The 20,915-nt window shown below is 36.2% G+C and overlaps 1 protein-coding gene across 5 annotated transcripts in view; it reads left to right on the top strand.

Annotated features, from left to right (window-relative positions):
* LOC127964686 (histone deacetylase 4) overlaps window positions 1–20,915 on the top strand; it is a 202,155-nt gene that overhangs the window by 129,352 nt on the left and 51,888 nt on the right. For 4 of the 5 annotated variants that reach the window (XM_052564965.1, XM_052564967.1, XM_052564964.1 and 1 more), the window contains 10 exons: window positions 5,716–5,844; window positions 5,983–6,119; window positions 7,105–7,221; window positions 7,440–7,632; window positions 10,291–10,484; window positions 13,815–14,012; window positions 15,539–15,725; window positions 15,863–15,996; window positions 19,229–19,331; window positions 20,823–20,869. In XM_052564965.1, the coding sequence (XP_052420925.1) occupies window positions 5,716–5,844; window positions 5,983–6,119; window positions 7,105–7,221; window positions 7,440–7,632; window positions 10,291–10,484; window positions 13,815–14,012; window positions 15,539–15,725; window positions 15,863–15,996; window positions 19,229–19,331; window positions 20,823–20,869 (1,439 nt within the window). The remainder of the gene's footprint in view (window positions 1–5,715; window positions 5,845–5,982; window positions 6,120–7,104; window positions 7,222–7,439; window positions 7,633–10,290; window positions 10,485–13,814; window positions 14,013–15,538; window positions 15,726–15,862; window positions 15,997–19,228; window positions 19,332–20,822; window positions 20,870–20,915) is intronic. The other variant, XM_052564966.1, reaches the window with a different exon arrangement.

Genomic DNA, 20,915 nt, shown 5'->3' with positions numbered 1-20,915 from the left:
TGCACAAGTGTTTTTTCTTAGAAAATCTGGCTCAGAATTCCTCGCAAATAATTAGTCGCTGTTGACAGCCTTGGAGCACTGAGTAAATGACTGTCTGTTATGCTTCACTTGAAACACATTGGCCCTCATTTGATCAGAAATAGGACACTTTTACAGAAAATGAGTTTGAGACGTCGCACAAAGCATTGCCGTTGCTCTTCTCATTTGTACACCATATGAATCACCTCCAGGTTACATCGAAGTGCTCTTCACATTCATGTTGACACATCAATTTTCGCTGGGTGGTTTACAGGATTAGAAAGCCGAGGATAGAGAAATCTGGAAGGAATTGAGCTTGAGCTTTAAACACAATTACACTAATCAGCCTGGAGGTTGCAATTTGTGAGCTAATACCTGCTAATAAGAGCTGGGATGCAGGCTGTAAAGGACAGAAGAGTGCACAGGACGGAGCAGGTTTGGTAACCAAAAGCTGACAAACGTGTATGCAAATGCAAACAGTTGTCTGTTTGTTTACAGTATGTTCAGTACGTTTTTAGGGCTTTTGAAACAAGTTAGGCTGATGATACACAGGGCAACTGGAGCAGTTTTGCAGTAGGTCTATTAAACACGCAGGGTACTGTCATTACTGTGAAGGAATAGAACACCCTAAAATTTCATTTCTGTCATTATTTATTTACTTTCACGTTGTCCCAAACCTGTATTAATTTCTTTCTTGTGCTGAACACAAAAGAAGATATTTTGAAGAATGTGGGTAACCGAACAGTTGCAAATAAAAGCAACAAATACTCTGGAGGTCACTGTGGACCAGCAACTGTTTGGTTTTCCACGTTCCTCAAAACAGCATTTATGTTCAGAAGAAGAAAGAAACTTCAATTCAATTCAGGTTTAAAACCCACTTTTGAGTGAGTAAATGGTGGTATAAAAAAATAAAACAATATGAAAGAATTGACAGACAGCTGACCGAATTTGAATTTTTGAGTGAACTATTCCTTTAACATTAATAAAACAACATAACACAAAGAGAAAAATCACTCACCGTTTACTTATTTGTATATTATGTGTAGTTGTAATGTGTATCTTTGTCATTCATTTATCTTTGTTCTAAAAAAAAAAAAGAAATAAGAAAATAAGAATTTATTTTACTTTTTGATCTAAATATCTGCCTCTTTTTTGTTGTTGTTGTTACCTTGAAAGGCTTTGTCTTTATAATAGGGACATTAGTTTGGCTGTAATGCTCAGACAACTTGCAAAATAGCAAAAGCCATTTTTTAGAGTAAGAGCTGAACGCAGGCAGCTTACGCTCTTCTGTGTCAGCCGCGCCACAATGATGCACTGTTTTCCTTCAAATCAAAGCGTAAATACGTGTAGAAAACATATACTTGTGTCACGGCTGACACAGAATAGCGTACGTATTTTGCGTTCAGTGGATGTTCTCTAAAATGGTGCTTCGGTGATGTGACACAGGAGACGAATTGTTGAATAATGTAAAAGAAATATTGTTTTCAAATATCTGCATTTGAAACTATTATTTTAGGCTTTATTTTTTTTAATTAGTCGGACAAATTTTTTATATCATCCATAAAATGAAAAGAAATATTGACTTATTGATTTTAATAGCTTTGCATCCTTAGTGCTTTTCTGCATTATGGTTAAACTCAAGCTAAAACCTTGATGGCGATCTTTCACTTTGTAAAAAAACTTTTTTTTTTTTTTTTCTGGAATCTAAAAATCTCAAAGCGAATATCCATTGTCATGTTGCTCCGTATAATCATTGATTGACTATTAATTGAACAAATCTACAATTGTAATATACTTTATTGGTTATCGGCCATTAAAAAAAAATTAAAGAAATATTGGCTTATAGATTTTAATATCTGTGCATCCATTGTGCTTTTCTGAACTACACTGAAACTACACTTAAGCTTACTAAAGTTGAATAATGACAATATTAAATACTATCGTTATTTTCTTATTACTGTGAAGCTGCTTTGAGACTCCTTGTATGAAGAGCTACTGTAAATAAATAAATATGACTTCATTTATCCACATTGTGGACTTTCACTTGGTGAAAATAGTTTTTAACCTGTCCTGCCTTGTCAGTAGGGTCACCGTCACCCTTCAGGAGTTGAGATTGGAGCAGACGTGTGTGAGTGTGTAACATCAGCAAATATCATGGGCCACTGCAGCGGACGTGTCAGAGAGTTCTGGAACAGTGCTGGCCCGAACACACTCGCACACTTCTGCCGTCTCAACAGTTTTTACAAGAGGTGGGTGCGAGTCAAGGGCCTTGAGTCCTGCCAGCGAGAGTGCTCATCCATTTCCTTTACAGCTGCAGACTATGGCCTATATTTCATGATAAAACTATTCAAATTAATCAAGTGGTCAGACCAGAGGTTGTATAGCTTGAGAGCTGTTGGATTTTAAATATAATTTTATAGGTGCAGTATCTAATATTAACTGCTAGTGGTTGGATTGGGTATTGCAGTCTATATCCAAAATAGTTTTATTTGCATTTCAGTTGCTCTGGTCACAAAGCTGTTTAGATGGATGCTGAGGATTTTTAGGTCGGATAGGATCTGTGATTTCTTGCCCAGTTTGTTTACTGGCTTCCATGGCGATACGCTGTGTTTTCCACCAACTGGCAACCCAGAGTGTTGAAATCCTATTGGCTAATTTGGCATTTTGCAGAATCACGCAGACCGAAACAAAAACAGACATTCCGACACGGAACTCACATTTCAAAGTAGAATATATGGTTTTTTCAGAGAACCAAGTATGTGGACTTAGCTTGTTTTCCTAATCTCTGTGAACATATTATGGTATTTTTATTGCTTTTGTACAGTAAAAAAAGAAAGAAATTTTAATACGTTACTGTTAAATGTGCTTTGTGGTGATGCTCAAGTTTTGTAATCGTAAAAGTTGTTTCTACTTTTTATTATATGGCAGATGGCGTAAGATGGACGAATGCTTGATGAATTTACTCCTGTTATTACCGTTATTACCGTTCCGTGTTCCTCTGGCCTTTCTAATGTAAGCATTAATGGCTGCATGCCCAGCTTTCTTTAACATAGATGTCTGGGAATGTTCCTACCACTTACAAGAAGTGTCATCCTCATATCTATCTAGTTGTAGAAGTATAACCACAAGATTGGCTTTTCAGAATAGAGTGCTCTTGAGATGAGAAGTGATGGAATCAATGTTTCCTCAGCATCTACAGAAATTATTTGAGCCAGTGGTGCAGGTTTTTACTTTGAACATTCATTTGAACTCATCCATTTCAATGTGTTATGACTCATTAGAAACCATAGGAGGTAATAAATTATGTTTTCCCACAATACTTTATTGTTGCAATGTGATTATTCAGTCTGATGTTTATTTCTGTGCTCTGATGCAATGCAGATGTTTGATCTTTTAATTTAGCATATATTCAGTTGTTTCAGAAACATTGCCCTTGTCCACAATTAACTTCAAAGCAGTATCTCATACTACAAAAAAATGTATTAATCAATGATAAACCTTAGTCAGTTTTTTTTTAAAACATGATCAATTTGTTTCAGACGTATTATTCTTATTTTGTATGGAATTGAATGTTGATAATGTTAATGTACTGACAGTAATTGATTTAGTTTATATAATTATTTACACTCATTGACTACTAATTATTATGTAACTAGTAATTATTAAATTTGAAATTTGAACTAACTAATCATCAAAAAAAAAAAAGAATTACCTGAAAAAAAAGAAATGTATATAGGTTTGGGTGTGTGTACTCACAGACACACACTAAGGTGCAAGTATACTTTTAATTTTTTTAATATTTTAATATTCAATATTATATGCCCTCTTGCTGAATCTACTGCTAACATACAGTCTTACTATAATTTATTTTGACTATTTTATTAATAAACTAAGTTTACATTTTTGTATCCTGTTTTAAGCATGAATCTTTACTAACAACAATGACAACAAAAATATGGTTTATGCTTAAAAAAGGAAAAAAAAATAGGTTAACTAAATAACTTTTTTTTAAACCATATACTAAATTGTTTTAATGTTTCTTAAAAGATATACGCATGACTGGGAGAGGAAACGTGTCCCTCAACACTGTTTGTATGATTTGAGCACTTTGACAAGTTTATTCATGTTTATGTCTGCAGATGGCAAAAGGTGCATGAGGTTCCAGTGTAAATGACTATTAAGTGCACTTACAGTGGCCAGGCCTGCATTGCTTCTGATGAACTTTGCATGCACTTCTCACTGGGCCGTGCACATTTTGACACGGGGTCACAAACGAGGCAGGGATTAAATGGTAGAGCACAATTGGGGCAAAAGAGGGATTGAGAAGCCTTTGTTGGAGTATGCGAGCAGGTGAAAATGTCAGCAGTGGCTAATGGGCGAAACGTTCGTGCCTGGATGACAGCTTCAAACAGGCGTGACCCTCACGGTGAACTTGTGCTTTTTGTAATTGCAGGCCAGGCCTGTGCGCCGCCTCAGTGGCAGGCCTGTTCTGACACGCTACGTCACACTCCAAGAGCTTGTGTTTGCACTCTCCACCGAGGGTATTCATTTGCAGTTTTTACACTTAGATGGACTTGATTAAACTTTTGGGTAAGTTGCCATGCCAAGCTGGAAGCTTTTCAGATGCTGGTTTGGAATCTGGATTCACAAGCACAATGAGTGACTTGAACTAGCCTCTTTTATAATCAGCTGCATGGGACGCCAAGCTAGTGTCAAACCTCTTGGTTATTTAACTGCTGAATCAGTCAAAAATCATATCAGACCAGATATCCTTTCTTCCTCTTTTTTTTTAAATAAAATATATATTTTAATATATTTCTTTATTTTATTCTATATTTATTATATTTATTTTCTTTATATAATATTTATTTCTTAATTATTTTTATGTATTTATTTGTATTTGTACTTTTATATACATTTCTTTGGATATTTATTTTGGTACTTAATTGTGTATATTTGTTTTCTGTGTTTTTGTATTCGTAATTATGTATTATTATTTATTTTTTTAAGTTAAATATAATTCATAACACATTCCAAAGTGATATATATATATATATACACATATATATATATCACTTTGGAATGTGTTATGAATTATATTCTGAATTTTATATATATATATATATAAAAGTACAAATACAAATAAATACATAAAAATAATTAAGAAATAAATATTATATAAAGAAAATAAATATAATAAATATAGAATAAAATAAAGAAATATATTAAAATATATATTTTATTTAAAAAATATATAAAATAATATATATATATATATATATATATATATATATATATATATATATATATATATATATATATATATATATATTTTTTTTTTTTTTTTTTTTTTTTTTATTATTATTATTATTTTTATTAAAAAAGATTTTATTATTTTACCTAGTATTTAAATTTTTTTTATGTGCCATATTTTTTATGCTTATTAGCTCACTAATTTCATGACACACATGGTTCCTGTCTATGTTCAGTGTGTATAAAGTTATACTCTATTTAGGATGCTGTCTTAAAAGGCAGCCGGCCAAATAGGAGGTAGACAGCAAGGTGGTTTTGGAGCAAAGCCTAAGTGTGAATGTGGTCCATTTGGTTTTAATGTCACACAACTCTATCCTACACACATCCTGTTATTTGAAAACGGTGTTAAATATTAACTATATTTTCTGTTCCATCTCTCATCAGCATCTGAGCCCAACCTGAAGCTGCGATCCAGGCTAAAGCAGAAAGTTACGGAGCGCAGGAGTAGCCCACTGCTCCGGAGGAAGGATGGGCAGATCACCACGGCAAAGAAGCGCTCTCTGGACATGGCAGGTGAGAGGATTGTTCACATTTTATTCATAGTGAAAGTAAAAAAAATGGCAGAATCTCCTGCATGCACTGCTAGGCCATGACTCCAACATCCGTTCATTCTTGACTGACACCAAACTAATCGAGTCCATTTTCTCTCAGAGTCAGCATGCAGCAGTGCTCCTGGTTCTGGTCCGAGTTCACCCAACAACAGTTCAAACAACATCACCAATGAGAACGGCATCGCTGGAGCAATCTCCTGCAGTCCTGTGGAGGTACAGCGCACTGCGTATCAATCTGTGAGCACGGCTGCTTAAGATCAGTTTTGACATCTCTGCTATTTATCATTATTCTCAAATGAGAATCAGTATGTTTTATGTGGTCATGCCTGCTTTTGGATGATCCGGTAAATCAAATGTTCAGTTTTGATTAATAGTAAAATAGTCTTTTTCTTTTCATCTGGAACTTGTTTTGAATTTGGGGCATGAACTGAGATCTTTCTAAATGATAAGGAATGCAAAATCATCCTTACGTGATGTCAAATTATAACATAATGTGCAATATGCCTATATTTAATTAAAATGTTATAATACATTAATTGTTTTTATTTTAATATTTGTCTAAATATATGTATTTATTTATTATTTCTGTATTTTAACATAGTGCATCATGTTTAATATTTATTCACAAATAATAATAATATATATAATGAATTATAATAAAACTATTACATACAAACAGTGTTGAGGAAAGGTACTTTTAAAAGTAATGCATTACAATATTGCATTAGTCCATATAAAAGTAACATTTTGACTATTGTTAACCATTAAAAAAAAATGTATTAAACATCCTTCTTCAGTAATATAACTTTTGCCGTGATTTAATAAAAGCATGTTTTAATGGTTTTTAATTAGGCTCTTTGCTTCACTGTGCCTAAGAAAACCTTTTAAGCATGATAAAATCACTGCAGCGCATGACGTCGCTCTCGAAGCTTATTGGTGCTTTCTTAAATGGACCTCTAAATCTCTGAATGCTTCGTCTTTAGGACACGTTTTAGTAGTTCTAGCTCCGTTTTATTGGTGGCCACACTTGCCGCTTGTTGCTTTAAGAAGTGTTCAGCGATTTTCCTGGCCGTTTCCTTGCATGTTTTTAAGCCGTGGACAGTCTCCTTCTGTAGACTGGTTCCACAGGGGTCCGGAGAGCGACCAGACAGAGCTGTTTGTTTTTATCGGTGGGGTTTATTTATCTGTGCATATGTGTGTGTGTGTGTGTGTGTCGTTCCAGCCATCTTTGGCGCACAGACTCACGGGCAGAGAGGGTCCTGTTAGCCAGCTGTCTCTGTACACATCGCCCTCCCTTCCCAACATCACCCTGGGCCTGCCAGCCACCGGCCCCTCCAGCGTGAGTCCATCTTTCTTTCTCTCCGTTATAGAGAGGCCCCTGTCTGGACCGTCATGGGGCCACATGTGGCTTCCAGCCCCTCAGAAAGAGCCTTTTGAGAGACAATAACTGACCATGGGTCTCTGACGCAAACGAAACATAATTTACGAGGGAATGTCCTCTCTTCTTTGCCCCTGATTCTTTTTGGAATCATGCTCTTTCATTCTCTGCTCACACAGGTGGCGTCTGGCCAACAGGACGGTGACAGAATGGCAGTGCCAGGCATGCAGCCAGGAATACCCATAACCACTCCGTTCATGCCAGGAGCCCACCTGCCTTCTTACCTGGCCGCGTCCACCTTAGAGCGGGAGGGCGGCTCGGCACACAACACTCTCCTGCAGCATATGGTGCTTCTGGAGCAGTCGGCCGCAGGTCAGTCGCAGTCATAATAACCAGTATTGATGTTAACCTGCAGGGACTTGTCCTCTGGTGAAACAGAACGTGACAAGAGAAGGTCTATAACATCTATCCATAAAAGTTTGAATTATATTTGACATTTAGACATTAAAAATAAATATTTTATCTGTGTCATGCCAAGATAACATTTAAATTATTGGGGAATATGAGAACAATTTTCTTTCAAATAAAATAAAATACCAAAACTTAGTTTTTATCATATCATATCATATCTTTATATTATATAAATAATTTATTCAAATTTGTTCATTTTAATTTATATATTTATATATATATATATATATATATATATATATATATATATATATATATATATATATATAACAATACATTATTTGTCAAGATTTCTGCAGTGTAATATTAATTTAGATTTTTTTATTAAATATTTTTATTATTTATGCTTTGTTGTATTGTATTAAATGAAAAAATACAATGTAAATACAATAAAAAATGCAATGCACTATTTTGTCTCAAAATCGCATTATATTAGATATTATTCAAAAATTTTATATTTCTATTGATTGATGTATTTATTTTATACAATATAAGAATGTACTATTATGTTTTAAAGTTTTTTTCTATTATTCACATTTTCTTAAAGATATTATTAATCTATACTAAGTCTGCTAAATGCATAAATGTAAATGCAATGTAAATATAATAATTGTACATTTTAGCCGTTGTTTTAGATTGTAAGGAAACATAAAATGTTGCAGTTCTACAGACTTATTTGAAAGGATTTTGCTTGAAAACGTTTCAGTCGTTCACCACAGCACATCTTACCCTTAAGCATCCAACACACTTTACCCCTCTGCTCCCTCTTTCAATGTTTAATTTTCATAATTCATGTCTAATCTTTGCAACTGTTGTATTGCTTAAATGTATTATTTACATGGTTTGTTAATTCTCATAATACACAAATATTTCTCATTTCTGTGACATAATTGCCTATTGTTTGCACATTACGTTTCAAAATTGCACCAAAGGGGGGCCTCGGAACAGCCAGGTGCCCCGGGGCCTCGCAGGATCATAATGCGCTGCGCTCCGCTCTCCCTGTGGATGTCATGCATTTATTGGTTATAATTAGTCCAGCATAGGTTATGCAGCGCCCTTTATAAACTGGATTCAATTTCCTCCGATACGCACTAAAGAAGGCTCATTTTAATCGAATTAGTCATAGGCGGTGTTAATTAGCCTCCTGATGTGCCAGGATCGGCTTCACGAGAGACGGGAGAGGGAGGCTGCCAATAAGAAGAGGTCAATACTTATCCTGAGGATGCGAGAGAGAGAGAGAGAGAGAGAGACTCCTCGCTGGCGCAGTCAATTCTGACTAATGATTTGTGCCATCATAGACCATCACGTTAAAGATGAAACCTCTTCTCCACCCACTAGCGAATCCACAGGAAGTGTACAAACAGGAAGGTTCAAGCCCCTGGGAGGAGCAGTGATGATGGAGAGTGTGTCTGGAGCAGAGTGGCGCAATAATGCAAAATAAATAAATCAATAAATAATAGTAAATGTAGCTTTTCCTTTGGCGATCCATCATTTGGTGTACTGGAGGCAGAGATGCATGTTTCAGTTCGTAATGGTCACATACTGGGCTACTCCGTGGCTTTCTTTACACTGCTCTCTGCTGGATTCTGATTGGTCAGTTGTGGCATTCCGAGGGCAACATATTTCTTTGTATAATTATTCTGCAAAGTATAATTGATTGTTGTCCAAGGCTAACAATATCCTGATAGCTGTGCTTTTTCAGTGATTACATGATCAGCATGAACAGTGATTAGCAATTACAAGCTTTTATGTTTTTGTTTTATATATTGAAATATTTTTATATACACGTTTTAATAATTTTATAGAATTTGTAATAGAATTATATGAAATTACAATATAATTGTATTTCATAGTTATTTTTTATTACTTATATTGAATAATTTCATTTATATAAAAAAATTATAAATGAATATGATTACTTTATTTTTATAATTATTTTAAATCACAATAAAATCTACAATTATTTATGTATTTATATGTAATGTTATTTTCTATAATATTAATATTTAGTATATAGTATGTATTTATATTAATATATTATGTTCACATTTAGTTATAGTTATTACTATATATTTGCTATATATCACCTATTCTAAAAAAATGTATACGTTTAACTAATTTTGTAGAATTTAATTTTGTCTGTATTTAATATTGAATCTACTATTTTATATATATATATATATATATATATATATATATATATATATGTAATTTCTTTCTATGTACAAATGAATTAAATGCACCTTTAAATATTTTTTGTCACATCTTTTGCTGTTTCTTTTACACATTTTGCACCATTAGTTGCATATTTAGGACAGCACGTTAAGTTTGAAATGGTAACTCTCAAATTCAGTGCTCTGTTTGCACTTTTTTGAGAAAGATCTTGTCAGTTTTATTTGTGCATCAGATGCTTCGTGAGCCATCCGTGGGCAGCTTCAGCCATGTGTTCAGGAAACTTAACCCCCAGAGAGCGTAAACTGGCGAGGTGTTAATTAGCTCAGGGCTGAGTGCTAACTAGAATCTGCTGTGTAACCCAAAGCCCATGTGTTGTGTCCCCAGGCCTGGGGGGCGTGTCCCTGCAGTCGCATCCCATCCATAAGCTCCGGCAGCATCGGCCCCTCGGACGCACGCAGTCGGCCCCCCTGCCCCAGAACGCCCAGGCGCTGCAGCAGCTGGTGGTTCAACAGCAGCACCAGCAGTTCCTGGAGAAACACAAGCAACAGTTCCAGCAGCAGCAGCTTCACATCAGCAAGGTACAGCACTCTGTCTGTCTTGAGCACCCTTAATCACCATGGCAACCAGCAGGATGTGCCTTCCTTATATGGTCAGACCGGAAACACTCTGCTCGTGTGTGTGTGTGTGTGTATGCACGAAACTGCAGTCATTAGCAGACCAGACTGAATCTTTGGATAGAATCGCAATTAAACAAGGTAGAGCGGAAACAAATTTGTCTGCTTGCACCATTTCAAAAGACTGATCAATTTTTATTTAATGCATTTATGTATTTTCTAAGTCTTGCAAATAAAGAAATACAAATTTCTTAACCATTAATTAATACAAATATTGAATAAAATATATAACATTCAAAAGGGTTGAAAGATTTTTTGAAACAAGTCTGGTTATTGGTTATTCTTACTAAAACTTTTTTTTTTTATATACAGTAAAAACAGTAATATTGTGAAATATTATAATGATTTAAAAGAACTGTTTTCTATTTTATTATATTTTTTTAAAATGTAATTTCTTCCTATGATGCTAAATCTGAATTTTCAGCATCATTTCTCCAGTCTTCTTTAGTGTCAGAAATTACTCTAAAAGTGCTGATTTAATAATGATGATAATAATAATGATAATATTGAAAATAGTCATGCTTTGATGAATAGAAAGTTTTCTAGGAACTTTTTTAATAGACTTTTACAGCATTGTAAAAGTCATTTTTGATTAATTTATTGCATCTTTTTTGAAACTTTTGAAATAGTAATATTTTTTTACCATTTTTCATTCAAATGTTTTGCTGTAAATTAATTCCACTGATTAGCTTGTCTACATATTTAAACTACTTTTATAATTGTATATATTTGAGTGTTTCACACACATAAAACTAACTAAAATAAAACCAATGTATTGCTTTTGTACTTGGAATAATTAACTATAAATATTTTCCTATTGTACTATAATTTTGTATTTAATATATGCCATTCGTAGTGCTTCAGTGTATGAGCAATCTTGCATCCTTGTCTGTATTTTCATACACTTTTCTTCCTCCCAATATTCTTTTGCTTCAGAATGAAGCTTGTCATTCATCTAAGAGCTAGCTGATTTGCTTCATGAACTTTTCAAGGAAGAATTATAAATCCCTTATGGAGAAAGTGAATGCTTGCAGTGCTCCATAATCGCCTCATTTTCTCCCTCCTCGTGTTTGCTGATGGAGTGTGTGGTGAGGTCTGTGTTGGGCTCTTGGTTTGTTCCTAATGCCTGTGCTCTCTCTGTCTCACCACCGCAGATGTGCATTATAGATTAGTTATGGGGTTAATCCATGCCTGCACACAAACACGTCAGGATGAGCTCACCGGGTGTGGATCAACTCAGCGCTACACTCGGGGCTTCTGGGAATACTGCCTCTGCTCTGCAGATGGCAGAGGAATTTAATGCTTCCCAAGCATTTACGCTGTTTACATATGACTCCATTCCTCTGTTTTTAAAGTTCACAGGGGAGATATGAGGAGACATATGTTGTGAATCAGTGCTTGAGAATTTCTGCATATCTGTGGACTTAATTTGTGCTTTTTATTCGATGTATCTAGGGGGAAAGAAAATCTGCAAAAAGGATTTAAACATGGTGAAGCATGTTAAAAGGATAGTTCAAATATTGCATGACTCGTTTAGATTCCCCACATCTGAATAAACACAAATGTAAATGAGATTTAAGTGCTGCAGTAGGGAAGGTAGTTGATGAAAAATGTCTTAATTTCTGTGTTTTCCTAAAGTTTGACTTCGGAATCCCCAAAAATTGTATTCAAGACTATATTTATATCTTTATTTTGCCTTTTTGTCTGTCACTTTTGGAGCTTGACAGCCTTTCTCTACCAGTGGACTGATATGTGGGTGTTTAAATGATGCCAGAATTCAAATAACCTCATTAATATTCATGACCCAAGCCACGCCTGTCAAGTTTGTGCGCAGAGCTAGCGACGCTGACAGAAAGTCTAACTTTGTGAACAACCGAAGATGTTTCAGACCTAATTATTGAACTCTTGTGACAAAAAGACAAAGGTTGATTGACGTTTTTGGGAAGTTTTTCAGCTGTCAAATGCTATCTGGTATCAAGTTTTGGATTATTCCTGTCATCTTAGTTTTTTTTTTTTTCTTTTTTTTTGTTATGTAATGTAATGTGTAATTTACCCATTTGACACGTTCACTACGCTGAAGGGAGAGACGGAGCTGCGGTGAGGATGGGGGAAAAACAAAGCGGAGAATATAAAAAAAGCTTGTTTAGAATGAAGCACAGGGATGAGGCAATTGCCGAGTGCTCTGACGTCAATTATGTTCCCTTGGCACATTGCCAGGGGCTGTGTTTTTACCACACTGGAGTGTGTGTGTGAGAGCTGTCAATGATCTGTCATTGCCACAGTGATAGGGTTAGACACAGTTTTCACAGCATGAGCTTGAGCCAAGAGGACAGTTTCTTTTGTTCCTGTTGTTCCAGGAGTATTATTTAATGCAGCTGTAGCTTTGACTGTATTTTTGGACACCAGATCTGTGTGTGTTGCACAGGTCTTAAGTTCTTTTCTCGTGAAGTCCTGTTTTGTTCGCCAGCGTTCACAATCACAACTTGTTTTAGCTCCGTTAAGTGGTTTAATTCTAAAGCGAACTGTGTGTTAATAAAGTGAATGTGGTCAGTTTTATTTAATGTTGGTTTTAAGGGTTGGTTTATACTTTTTAAAGAGTTATCTACACTACAAGCTGCTAACAAAAACTAGCAAACAGTTGTTTAACAATCTGATAGAGATATCGTCAGATCGTTAAACATTTGTTAACAATTTTTTTTTTTAGTATTGATTTTATTTTGCTCTTATTTGCTAAACAAATCCAAATTGAATTGATCGCAGATGCAGTAAAAAGAGTAATATAATGAAATGTCATTACAAATTAAATTCTATTTTTAAATACGTTTTCAGAGGAAATTTATTCCTGTGATGGCAAAGCTGAATTATTAGAAACCATTACTCCAGCCCCACAGAATCTCTGATGAATAGAAAGTTTAAAAGAGCAGCGTTTATGTGATATTTAATAGAAACCGATCTTTTGTAACATAACTCATAGAATTTTAAGTCTTTACTGTCACTTTTTCAGTTTAATGTGTTCTTGCTGAATAAAGTTATTCATTTCTTTCACAAAAAAAAAACATGAAAGAAAAAAAATCTTGTTTAGTACCAAGTTTTTCCTTTTTTAAGGTTTTTTTTTTTTTCAGGTTTATTGAGTAAAGATTCAAATCATATTCTCTAAAGTTGTTGTTTATTTTGTATCAGTAGAAGTCTGATTCATCAGTTGAGTTGATGGTGATTTTGACTCGTATTTCTCAGATGATGGCTAAGCCGAGCGAGCCGGGCCGACAGCACGAGAGTCACCCGGAGGAGACGGAGGAGGAGCTGCGGGAGCACCAGGGCCTGGGCGACTCCACGGAGGCTCGTCCTCACGGGGTCACCATCAAACAGGAACCTCCGGATGAGCAGGATGAAGAGTTCCAGAGGCAAGCCGAGGAAGAGCTGCTCTTCAGACAGGTGAGGGTGTCCGAGCAGACACCGAGCACCAGAAGGGGGCAGCAACAGCCTCCAATAAAGAGTCAGACTCGCTGTTGGTGAAAAGGGGGTTATTAACTCGTAAGAACAATCTGTCCCAACAAGATACTGCGTATTTCTGGCACTTACTCAGCTGGAGACAGGCATTGATTTTACTTTAAGCTGCCATAAAACAATACAAGTGGTTTATGTCAAATACAAATAGACCAGCTGTGCTAGCTAAAATGCTGCTTTCATTGGAATTCATTTAAATGAGTCGGCAGTATTGCACAATTAAAACAAACAAACACATATTTCCAAAACAGCAGATCTTGTACCTTTCTATTTTTGTCTCTATAATAATGCATTTACATAGGAACATTCTTATATTAATTTACACTTCAAAAAAATACACAACCATTTAGAAGAAAGAAGTCTGGATTTATTGGATTAAAAATACATTAGAAAAAATTTATCAGAATTGTTTTCGATTCGAATAGATTTTAAAATGTAATTTATTCCTGTGACGATGGAGCTGAATTTTCAGATATATCATTAAAAAGCATGCTCAGTATGACTTTATTTATGTAATCCCTGAAAAATCGGTGTATTTTTTTCACCATTCAGAAGTGTTTAATGCAAGCACAGGTCTACTTCGCTTAATTAAACGCTGCTTTTTAAAAATGAACGGGAGGTGGGCGCTTGTGCTGGAAGAGATCGTTTAGGTCCAGCTCTTTTTCTTCTTAATGGGCAGCAGGGGTGCATGTTCCTCTGCATATTCCTGCAGTCGAACTGAAATATTCATCAGCTAACTGACTCTGTGTCATAAACTGAACGTAGCTGCCAATTAACAGACAGCATTTATGTTTGAAGAAACCTCTAAAGGTTTCAGACCAGCTTCCAAACACCATAACATCACTTCTAGTGATCAAGAATAAATCAAGTCAGCTTTAGACAGTAAATATATAGAGGCTACAGTGCTTGTTTCTCAGTATAAAATGAAATAAACACTACTTTTCAAAAGTTCAGGTTAAGTTTTATTAAGTCGATATGTTTATTCAGCAAGAATGCATTAAACTGGTCAAATGGTGACAGTAAAGACTACTTTAAATAAATGAAAAGAATCAAAGAATCCTTAAAAAAAAGTTTTCACAAAAATTGTTCATAGTAAAAATAAATGTTTCTCGAGCAGCAAATCAGCATATTAGACTGCAGCAGCAGGCCATGCATTTCACACCTAGGCCTTAAACACAAAGCATTGTGGGATATGAAGTGGAGCTCAGAACAATCTTGCCTCTATAAACTGATTTTAAAACGAAAAGCATTATCTATACTGTATGTAACACTTTTGTTAGTGGTTTGCAATGTATTGAGTGCCACCCGCTGGTTATTTGTGTAACTACAGGGTGCCTAAACATACTTCTTCTCTGTAAAGTATGAAAAACTTCCATATAAGGTTACGTATGTTAATTTTCACATATTGACATTATTATATTTCAAGCTAAACTTTTGTTCTTGTCTCTGCGCAGCAAGCTCTCCTGTTGGAGCAACAGAGGATCCATCAGCTGAGGAACTATCAGGCCTCCATGGAGGCGGCCGGTCTATCTGTGACCTTCCCGGGCCATCGGCCCCTGTCCAGAGCACAGTCATCCCCGGCCTCTGCGACCTTTCCCATTGTGGTGCAGGAACCTCCAGCCAAACCGCGCTTCACCACCGGTCAGTCACTGGATCAGATGCTCCAAATAATTTACCAACTAAACAGCTAAGCCTTGGAACATAACCTTAAAAACAACAAAAAAGTGTATTTATATTAGTTATCAGCCATCTTTTATTAAGTATGTGTGTCCTTACAGGTCTGGTGTATGACACCCTGATGCAGAAACACCAGTGCATGTGTGGAAACAGTAACAACCACCCCGAACACGCCGGGCGCATCCAGAGCATCTGGTCCCGTCTGCAGGAGACGGGACTGCGCGGCCAGTGTGAGGTGACCCCTTCACCCATGTCCCTCTCTTTATAACATATCAGCACGGTTACATGATGTAGTCTTTCAGCACTAAGCATATTTAAGTTGTATTTAGGTTCACTGCTGGTTACTGTGGCAGGGTGAAGGATACTTTACGATCTGTAGAGGGCGCTGTTCAGCCATCACAAACACAGCCACACACTTTATGAATAAGCCAAAGAGTTTTACTCAAAAGGAAAGGGGCTGTGAGATTGTTTTGAGTGTGTTCAAGGAGTTTTTCATAAAAAAAAATAAATAAATATATAAATTTATACATAATGTCTTAGTATTTGGTCCTTCCCACTTTTCCTCTAATGAAGGTAGCAATGAAGCTACGTGAACACCACAGGTTTGTTCAAAACCTGATGCTCATGTTCTCCAGATTCATCCGAAAATGATCCCAAGAGCATCTTGAGCTTTAGTGGAAGCAGCATCTTACGACTTTCACGCTGAAGAGTGACCAATTTTAATAATTATAATGACCTAAAAAATAAGATTTTTTTTTTAATGTTTTGGAGTATTAAATCTGTATTAAATTACAGCATTTATTTGATCACAAATCTGAAGTATTATTACAATTTAAAATAGCTGTTTTCTATTTAAATGTATTTTAAAAAGTAATTTATTCCTGTGACAAAGCTGTATTTTCAGCATCATTCCTCCAGTCTTCAGTGTCACATGATCCTTCAGAAATCATTCTGATTTGCTGCTCAAGAAACATTTCTTATTATTAGCAAAGTTGGAAACATGTGCTGCTTAATAATTTTGATAGATCCACCCCCCCCCCCCCAACATATCATGGCTATCTTTAATGAACAGAAGGTTTAAAAGAACAGCATTAATTAAAACATGTTTTGTTTTAAACATTATAAATGTCTTTAGTATCCCTTTTAAAGCATCATTGCTGAATAAATTATAACAATTACTGACCCCAAGAATTTTAAACGTTGTTTCTTCTTAATTTAACACAAAATGTTTCAAAAATCCTGCAGCTTAGTTCATTTTCAAGTTTAAATAACACAAATCACAGATTTCGGTTTACAGAACCTGCACGAAACTCCTCACAAAGCACCACACAATTCATATCTGTTTGTTTCTGCATATACAGTATAAACACACACACACACCCACCCACACATACACACATAAATCTAAATGCACGCTTTAAGCTATAATTAACATTATTTTACCACATTTTGCAATGCTTAAATCTATTTTCCCCCTAAAATCAATGCAGGAAAGCAGTCTGTGCCTGCTTATCTCTGCCTCCACCTGCTGAGGGCAATTCCTGAGCTCTCTCATCATCTCGAGCTCTGATCGCTGGTGCCTAATGGCTCTCGCTGGATCTAATCTCTCCTGCCACGCTGGCTCCATTGCGTCAGGCCTGTTAGAGTAGGTCGCATAGCTGCAGTCTCTGTTTTCCTCCAAACAAACAAGTAAACAAGCATGACAATGGCACGTCCGCGCGCCCGCTCTCTCGCTCCTTGGTGGGGATGTTTACTGTGCTGGGAGATGGAAACAGTGAATTGGGCCTCAATTAAAGGCAGTCGTGACTCTAATACCCCCCTAATCTACAGCAGGGGGGCTCTTAAAGAGTGCAGGGTTGTTTTAAGCTGCCGCCGAACAGCACCGGGCCCCCGAGGGCCCCTCTTTAACTGCCCCTGCTGTTAAATCTGAGAGGTAGTACGTCCTGTTGCAGGTGTCAGCTCGGAGCGGCCCTGAGCGCTTCCACAGGTGGGCAGGTCCACCTCCCTCTCCGATGGTTTGTGCCTCAGAGGCCACAGCTATTAAAAAAGGGAAAATGACATTATTGCAAATCCAGCAGCTCCGGCACCTCCGAGGGCCGACGGCTTTGTTCTACAGACATGTGGGGCCCAGTTTGTAGAGGGGTCTGTTTCAGCTCTGCTCAGACAGCTAAAGACTTCAGAGGGGGCAGGATGGCGGCTCAATGTGGCTGTCGATTTTGCAATTAATAAAAAATGTCTCGCCAAAACATTCCAGATTATAAACTAATAATAACAGGCGCTGTAAAAAATCCATGACCTGGACCGGGGGTGTCCAGTCACGTTCCTGGAGAACCCCAACACACTTGTCTGGAGGTTTCTAGAGAGTCGGAGGACCTTGATTAGCTGGTTCAGATGTTTTTAATTAGAGGGAGAGCTCAACTCTGCAGGACAGGGCTTTTAAGGACACTTTTTTGTTTACATATTAATCATAGGTTGTTCAGAAGGACTGTTTTTGTACATAATTGTATACAGATCTAGAATGTGTGCTTTGTTACATCACTTTGTTTTTAAAAAATCAATTTTCTTTTGACAGATTTGTCATATATGTATATGTGAAATCAAATGCATTTGCAACTTGTTTAAATGCGATTGTACTGAATAAAAAGTTCAAATTTGAATTTTGAGATTGTGAACAAGTAAACTGTAAAGAAAGGTTTAGGATTTTGCAATTAATCATTTAATTTAATTTAAAATTAAGTTGAAATTCACAAGTTTAGGGTCAGTGCTTTTTTGTAGCAAAGTTGATATTTTTTATTCAGTAAGGATGCATTAAACTGATGAAAAGTGACGGTCAAGTGCTTTTTAACTTTCTGTTCATCAAAGTATTATTATATATATAAGTATGTATGTATGTATATGTATGTTTCAACTTTACACAAAACAACTGTTTTCCACATTGGTAATAAGAAATCAGCATACTGAAAAAATTTTTTGCTGAGTCGTATGACAATGAAGACTGGATTAATTATGCTAAAAAAAATACCATTAAAAAATTATATTAATATATTAAAATTTAAATCAACAACAAGACAAAAGCTATTTTAAAAGGTAAACATTTTTCACAATAATACTGTTTTTCTTGTATTTTTTTATCAAATAAATGCAGCCTTAATGAGCATAGACTCTTTTCAAAACATATTTCAAAAGTCTTACCGATGCCAAACTGTTGAATATTATTTCACGCTTAAGAACATAGAATATACACAACACAAAAAAAAAAAAAAAAATCTTGGATTTCAATGTACAATAATTTTACACTATTTTAACAAAATGCACAAAAACTAGCATCAAGTCTCAAAGTTAAGACTATATTTCAGCTGATTGCTATATAAGAAATACACAGCCTCTACTTCATCCATGTCGAACCGAATAAAGCATCTTTTCTTACGATGGTTTTAACTCTCTCTCTTTTTATTTTTTTGGTGCAGTGTATTCGAGGCAGGAAAGCCACTCTGGAGGAGCTACAGACGGTCCACACTGAGGCTCATGTGCTGCTTTACGGAACCAACCCTCTCAGACAGAAGCTGGACAGTAAGAGCAAACACACACACACACCTGACTACACCACGGGCTGAATCTAAATGAGTTTTGTGAATGAGCACATTGTTGTATTTCTCTCTCTGCGACACTTGGAGCCTGCGATGGCCTTCTCAGTTATTAGCCCGTGAAGCTTCTCCTGGACTTCTGCAGTTATCCACATTATTTACGCTTCTGCAGCCAGATCCGCCTTACAGCACGTTTCCCAAATTCTGCAGTTCGTTTCATTTCTGTTTTTGGCCTGTTGTCATTCCCACCCCATCCCAAACTCCCTGGCGTTCCCCTCTGTCAGCCCACTCTCTGCTTTCATCAGTCATGGCCTTGATCTGAGTCTGCCCCTGAGCTGTCCGTCAAGGCCGTCACCTCTCTGCCAATAACAACCACACATGCAGTTTTCCATGACTTCAGCTCCGGCCCCCTCATGCAGCGATCAAACACTTGATTAAACCACATGCCCGCTCACACACACGTGCACACACACCGATATTTACACTCCTCGGGTACGGAGACGACATGTTTCCACCTTTTCTATCTGATCGGGTCGGTTTATTCAACAGAATTTTTTTTTGATCTCGCAGCAGTGTGTTGCTTCATGAGCACGATTGATTTGAAAATAGGGCAATTTTAATCAATAGATGCTTTGTCTCACTGAGAAACGTTGGATTATTGCATGTTTTTGTGCAGTTATATAGAAGGGGATGGTAATTGTGGTCATTTTGTTGAGTATTCGGGGTTGGTGGTCCATCTGTGCTGATTGATGTCCGATTTACGTCTTTTGGCATTGCATTACAAGTCAGATTTTTTTTTCTGTATATAAATACGGTATATCATTATTTTTGTGCAACAGAGGAATCCCTAAGAATTTATTTATTACAATTTATTAGTTGAATCAAATGACACTGGTTGCATGTCTTTGATTCACTAAAAAGAATCAGCTCATTAGAGTCATTGGTTTGTGAATCAAATGACACTAGTTGCACTATGCTTTTGATTCACTTAAAAGAGCCGGCTCATAAGAATCATTGGTCCATGAATCAAATGACATGGCTTGCACTAAATGTTTTAATTCACTCATCACAGCCAGCACATGGCTTGTAAGAGTCATTAGTTAAAGAATCATATGACACTGGTTGCACTATAGTTTTGATTCACACACACACACATAAAGTATTTTTTTTTTAATGAATTGGATTACACTTCTTTCTCTGTTTGTTGTGTGTTTATTAAAAAGGCGCAACTCATTAGTTATGACACTGGATATGTTTTTGATTTGATTAGTCACTGGTTTTGAATCGAATGACACAGGTTGCACTATATGTTTTTAATTCCCTTAAAAGAATCAGATCAGAAGAGTCGTCGGTTTATGAATCAGATGATATTATATAAGTTGCGCTGTGTTGTTTGTACATATATATTCACATGCAGAAGACGATTAGCTTAGTGATGTTGATGATCTTCATGTCTTTCTCTCTTGTCTCTCGTCAGGCTCAGTGACACCCATGTTCGTGAGGCTGCCGTGCGGAGGAATCGGGGTGAGTTTCTCTTTCTTTCCCGTGTGTAAATAACGGTCCCGTTGGT

The sequence above is a fragment of the Carassius gibelio genome, chromosome B9 (genome assembly GCF_023724105.1).
Source record: "Carassius gibelio isolate Cgi1373 ecotype wild population from Czech Republic chromosome B9, carGib1.2-hapl.c, whole genome shotgun sequence".
NCBI lineage: Eukaryota > Metazoa > Chordata > Actinopteri > Cypriniformes > Cyprinidae > Carassius > Carassius gibelio.
The sequence above is the reverse complement of the archived record's forward strand: the minus strand, read 5'-3'. Positions and strand labels throughout refer to the sequence as shown.